The sequence below is a fragment of the Anneissia japonica genome, unplaced genomic scaffold, assembly GCF_011630105.1.
Source record: "Anneissia japonica isolate Jap-2015-1 unplaced genomic scaffold, ASM1163010v1 scaffold1374_len1023071_cov147, whole genome shotgun sequence".
NCBI classification, from domain to species: domain Eukaryota; kingdom Metazoa; phylum Echinodermata; class Crinoidea; order Comatulida; family Comatulidae; genus Anneissia; species Anneissia japonica.
The window spans coordinates 662,058-669,007 of NW_022728671.1; the positions used below are offsets into that span (position 1 = coordinate 662,058).

The 6,950-nt window shown below is 31.9% G+C and overlaps 1 protein-coding gene across 2 annotated transcripts in view; it reads right to left on the minus strand.

The window, feature by feature from the left end:
* LOC117114459 (calcium/calmodulin-dependent 3',5'-cyclic nucleotide phosphodiesterase 1A-like) overlaps positions 1 to 6,950 on the minus strand; it is a 49,437-nt gene that overhangs the window by 12,532 nt on the left and 29,955 nt on the right. For both annotated transcript variants that reach the window (XM_033258129.1, XM_033258130.1), the window contains exons 3-5: positions 5,540 to 5,789; positions 3,390 to 3,581; positions 966 to 1,032 (exon numbers count right to left, since the gene is read on the minus strand). In XM_033258129.1, the coding sequence (XP_033114020.1) occupies positions 966 to 1,032; positions 3,390 to 3,581; positions 5,540 to 5,789 (509 nt within the window). The remainder of the gene's footprint in view (positions 1 to 965; positions 1,033 to 3,389; positions 3,582 to 5,539; positions 5,790 to 6,950) is intronic.

Sequence of the window (6,950 nt, forward strand, 5' to 3'; positions counted from 1 at the left end):
AGAATATAATATAACGTAACAGTAAAGAAACTCAAATACGTAAGATGTTGACTTTAGAAACACTAAAATTTATTAGGCGAATATTTCGGCTACTCCTGTAGTCTTTGTCAACGCTTGACATAAAATGGACATATTGAGAAAGTATCTTGGCAATATACAATTTGAGAAACAATACGGTAATTAAGTCAATGCAAGTTGGCATACGTCTATAAAGGATTAATGATAATATACAAATAAACAGTGATAAGGATGAACAATGAATGAGCAAGTGGTGGACTGTGGGAAAGCATTACTATAAAGCACATACCACATTTTGGTGGCGACATGATTTCGAAAATCAATTTTTTTTCAAACAATCAAATATTAGTCCTATTTCATCAGTATAAGTACATGCGTGTATTATTTATTTTGTGTTTTCATCAAAGGACATATCAGGAGGGTTCCAGTTGGGCAGTTCCATTAATTCATCATTGATTTCCCCATCCGCGGTCACACCCCTGGGACTAGGAATTATTTACACACACGCACAGCTAATAATGACCCTGTACCAATCCTAACACGAAACATACAATGATAGACACCGACAGTATTGCACATAAAAAAGTACGAATTATTTTTCTCGAGTCATTAATTCGTGGTTGCAAATATCGGACCATAGCCTTCCTAATGACACACATTATCCCAATAACGATTAGCTTACATCCGATATATTGTATTTATACTCAAATGTTAACTGTTTCTAGGGGAATTGTTTCTCGACCGATTATAAATAGCAACGAAAGCTTGATGATTGAAAAAGAAATTAACAACAAATTGCACTGCTGCTCTATCAGTAAAGGAATATGTTCTATTATTAGTGATCACAGATTTATACCACATGGGTATTTGCAATCGTCACAACCAATGCACATAATTAAGGCGAGTGTGTAAGTACTGCTCATTTTAATTACAAAAGTACAATTTACCTTGAATCTGAGTGATACAGATGGAGCATAGGACACTCCCGCTAGACCAGAAGAGCGACGAAACATTCTGTGGAATCAAGCATCGTAATTATATAAATGTCTCGTGTATGGATGTTATTTTAATTCAAATGTTTTAAGGCAATTACGGATCAGGCCCCACAGACAACCCCACATGGCATTGAATGTGTATTGCGCATTATTCAAATAACACCGAAAAATTCAAATTAAACTGTATACCGTCGGCTTCTCAAGAAACACTTGATCCCTAAGTAGATCTTACGTAACTGTCCAAACTTTCTGTTTTGCTGTCATATCTGGTGTCTTTGTTGATCACCATTGGTTACCGGTATCTTTTTTTATATATTTTTATTGCGCCTTGTATCCCTTGGCAAAAGGCGCAGTACAAGTTCCTGTATTATTATTATTATTACTATTAATTATTATTGTTATTAATTATTATTATTATTATTATTATTATTATTATTATTATTATTATACCGTATCAAATTAATTATTATAAAACATTAACGATTTAAATAAAACATTTAGTCATCAATAAAGTACTGATACTAATAATTGTTTAATTTGATTCCCAATAAAAGTGTTCAATGGACTTTTCTGTTAAGCCCGACTCCTTGGATATGCTATGGTCCCACAAAACAACAGCGTAAAAACCACTGATCTCTATTATAATATAAGAGATCAGTAGTAAAAACACGCACATAACTACGTGTTAGAAATTAGTCTTCACAGTCAATGACCTTTCCATATACAAAGATGGATTAAACTCAAACAATAGAAATGATTATTAAATTAATAATGTTAAAAACAATAATATCTACATTCCAGATTTCAATTTCAGAGGCACGTATATAAAAATATGGATTGAAAATTAATTATCAGTTCAAATACTTAAAATTCTAAAAAAAGAGAGAGAAAAAAAGACGACATAGAACAATAGAAGTTTACAAAATCTATACAACAGAGTAAGTTAGTCCTAAAATCTTTAAAGGAGTACGGTAGTATACCTTCTGCCACAATTGATAGGCTGCAGTTAAGTGGAGGATCTATGACCATTAACAGGGGGTCGATAGGGAACATTGCAAAAGTGTGGGTCGCTAGTTGGAGTATAAGCAGGTGACGTAATTTTAAATGATTTGAGCTCACGAATGATACCTCAGAATTTGTGGATTAGAATCTCGATTAGGAAACTTTTCATTTAATATTTCAGTTAAAGTTTTCGTCTAGAATTACCGTATACTCGACGAATTTCAATCTGAATACCGCCATGAGCTCGATGTATTCTTAGATGCAATTTACGACTAAGCTTCTATTTTCCTGCGCGATAGTGTAAAATCTGTTAGAAAAATTATTACCATAAAGGAATTAGAACATATTTTATTTTTCCATACAACGCTGTTTGCTCAGAATCTTAACCAATAATCACTCTAAAAACGATCGCCTCAAAACATGCCATGACTCATGATGTGATGTGATGTTAGGTTGTGTCATTATGTACAGTAGTTGCTTTTATGATGAACGCGAAGATATACAGCGACTATTGGTTTTGTGTTTCTTTATGTGTAAAAAAAATGCTAAATAGATTTAATGACAATCATAACATTTAACATAGAATTCATCAGAGACATTTCGTGATTTCAATCAGCCGAATTCTCATTAATAAAAATCATTCTTAATTTCTTTATTCCAATTTTTATTTCTATTACTATTTTCATTAAGGCCAGGCTCCGGTGGGGATGGGGGATGGATATGTTGTAAATTAATTAATAGGCCTATTTTAAATATTATAGGTGTGTTTGAAGAAAAAAAATGGGAACGGAAAATAAGATTCATGATTTTTAATGTTAAAAAAATTAGTGTATTAGTAATATAATTTTTTTTTTGAACCGCCTCACAATAAAATTGTAATGTATACCATCTAAGAGAGCTTGAAACATAATTTTATTAATTGAAAAACGACAACATAAACGGAATTAAATTGGGCATCAAAACCATTACGCCTACATAAAACATTTTTGGAAACCCACGATAAAGCACTTTATCAATTCAATGTTTTCATTTGATTCCCTGTTTTTGAACTTCTTAAAGATGGGAACCGGTAGTGAGGTGGCAATTTCGAATTTTGAGGGCGTAAATTGCAACTTATACTTTTAAGAGAATTTTTGTTCCCATCTTCCACTGAACACGCAAAAATGTCTGAACCGTTTTTAAAGTGAAGTATAATATTCACAGAAGGCCTGGTAGTTTAGTTGTCAAATCGTCAGGAAATCTGAGTTGCTGGTTCGATTCCCAAAACAGGCAATAATTTCTTCACTTCACCTTAGTTGCTTAACATAATGGTACAAATTATAGTAGATATTAATACGATTTGAATAGGCCTAAAACAACAGACTGTGGACATACCGATCAAGAAACATGCCCGTTCGTAGAGCTTGAACGATGCTCTTAAATCGAGGCTTTTCCTCCTGTGGACCACGAGACCTGACGTTGGGACGACAGAACGTAGACGTCAACCAATCACGAACTTGGTCTGGAATCTCTTCGGCGGGAACCTCTGATAAACAGTCTTCATCACTATTCATATATAGCCCCATTCTGTAATGATATAAAGGTAACGTAAATCATAGTATATTTTGTAAATAAATATATCAACCATAGTCCAAAACAAAAAAGCTACCAAAAACAGATGTACAGATACATATTAGGCTTATTTATAATTAAATCTAAATTTACTTAGGCTACATACATAGACTAACAATGCATGATGCTGATCTATTTTAATCATAAGGACACAAAAACAGTCTTACAATGGTGTTGGCCTATAATGACGATATAATTATAATTATTTCTCACGATATATTTTAAAACGACGATTATAATTTAAATAGGCCTATAGCTATAGTAATAGAAAGAACACGTCTGGGGTAAGTTAACGTGCATAAAGGCTCCACAACAGTACAAGATCTATATAAAAAAATATTGTTTTGATAAATAATGTTGAAAATACCTGGTATCGTATTTTTAACAAGACAAATCAATTGTTTTATTTAACTCTCTTTGTAATTACGGAACATCACTAGTCCACCCCAATGCACTTTTTTGCTAACAGAGATCAATGTGATACGTCCTCGCCAATTCATATTTTTAGCTCATAATATACAAAATAAAAAAACCCTAAACCATCTAGTAGTAATGCTGAAATGAGTATGTCAATTTTGATTTTTTTTTTTTTGGCCTATTGTATACAAAAATAAATTCACGCATATTAATAAGTGTGTGTGGATGGGGTTGGGTGTGTGTTTTTTGTGTGAGTGAGCGAAGAACATAATTCTAGCTTGGTTGTATATTGAACAAGACAGAATTAACATGACAATAAACCGTTTGATGGCGAATATAAAGGAGATGAAATGGTAGGCTAATTTGCTAAACACGGTATTATGCACTAAATACGTAAGATAGTTTAAAGCGGCTGTCTTTCACCTAGTCATTAATTTTTACACGAGTGCATCAATATTTGAAAATGTCAACTCGTGCGTATTAAATGTCCAAACAGAGAAAAAGTTACAAAAACATGTCATGAGATAACCGTCACAATATGGATAAACATAATTGTAAAGGATGTGAATTTAAATGCGTTAAATGTACAAAGCACAAAACATGATAACAGAAAAAAAAACCACCTATACTGTGCCTTTAATTACAGCCATATGGGCTTCATGTGCGCCAAGGACATTAATTTCAATATTTATAATCACAAATATATAATAACCATTAGATGTATTAATAATCCCATGCAAAGCATTTATGAGACGAGTATATATTTTTCACCCAATTTTAGGATAAAGTTTTCAAGATATATTGTGTTAGTTAAGATTTATTAAACATTTAAATAATCATTTTGAAGGTATCTTTGTTATGTAAGTTTTATATCCATGTTATAATATATAGGAATTAGGCCTAATATTTATAGGCACATTCTATGTTTTATAAAATCAGAACTATTTATTTCACGACATTGGCATAGGTAAAATGGTGACATATGCGCTCTTATATTATTTATTTATTTATGGTATCATAGGCATATATTTGTTTTAAATATTACGAAATATATCATGTTTTATAGTTTTTTTTTATAGACACTTTAATTTGATTCGTGGAAACCACACACTTGTTTACAATAGCATTTTTAGAAAAAGCCTGCCTTTAAGCAATACTGTGTAAAACATATATAGGCCTATACACTACACCTGTAACATCCACATTTTTATTTAAATCTTTTAACTTTTAAATATGCCTTTTTGATAGTGTGCTATGCAAAAAAATAAAATCAAGTTCCAATGATATCTTAATACATTTTCATAAATAATCTTGTATTGTAGTGGACATTCGTGACGTAATTTAGAGTAATGTAGACAGAAGAGTTATCGAACTTGAATGTGAATTAGCAGCAAAATGTGCTATTGTCCTTACTTGCAGCTACAGTATTATAAGTGCAATTCCATTCGTAATGCTAACTTTATCTCAATTACGGACTGTTTTATGAGTAAACTAACCTGTTTTCGTCTTTACGAACCGAATCTAGAACATCAGCAGCATATTTCAGAGTTTTCTTTAAAGTGTGAGAATCGAAGTCACCATTTTCCACTCGACGTATCAAAAAGCGAAGTTTATCGGTTGCTATAGTAACTGATTCGGTTGTTCCGGGTGATGGTAAACTGTCATATTCCGTGCTGACGTCCTCCTGTGGGGATATATTGCTGTTGGACTCTTTGCTGATGACGTTCTTCGACATTATATTTGATTCTGTGGATATTTAGGAAATATGATACTGACAACTGACGTTTATATCATCGGGCGTTACCGTACGTCACAACCCAAGCAGGTAGGTCGATATAAACATCGCCATCGTCATCACTGTCATCATTCCTCATCGTCATCATCATTATCATCATCATCAACATCAACATTATCATCATTATCAACATCTTCACCATTATCATCATCATCGTCGACGTCGTCGTCGTCATCATCAACATCATCTTCATCATCCTCATCATCGTTATCAACATCCTCATCATCATCATGATCGTTGCTCTTAGATAATATTTATTTCATTATATACTTTACAAAAGACCTAATAGTATTTTACTCTTTGCAATGAAATAATTTATTATCTTATTTATCCAATTTTGGTCTTCTGGGAATAAGGAGCATTATATAATAATTATATGTGATGTGATTTTCTTATCACATTTCAAACCTGAAATGATAATAACTAATACCATGGCTCTATAAGATTATATTACTCCCATTGTAAACATTAAAATTACAACAGGCCTAAATTTATCATATGGAAAGAGAATATACTAGCATTGAAAGATAAACATTACAAAGTCCTACATAAAAATCATTAGGCCTATTGTAAATTATAATTGTAATGTATGCATTTGGAGTAATCAATATTATAGATTATAGATATTTTTTACTACTCTCATTGCATCTTAAAATTATAATAGGTCAAATTTTACTAATCATTCATAAAATTATTTATTTTTTGCAGCCATTAAAGATGAAGAATAGGTATACCATTACTTTATGACTACCAAATAAAAATATCAAGTACTCTTTATAACACATTTTATGATTTTGGTTTTTAAAAACAATACAATATATTGTATACAGCTTCTTTCTCCGTTGCCATTAATGACCAATGTCTGCTCGCAGTCGCGTTAAAAAAAGAAACGTTATACAATGGCTGCAATTGAAGAAGTCACTGATTATGCGCATACAATATTTAACCTATTTCTGCTAGTTAAGAGGTTAGTTTTTGTAAACGATAAGCATGTATATATGATAATGACCTAGCAAAACCACTAAGATTTTAAAAGATGACGTTTCATTAGCAGAATTTATTCGGGGCATTTGGAAAGGTTACCAAAGTCAATCAGCAGGATTTCGCAAAAT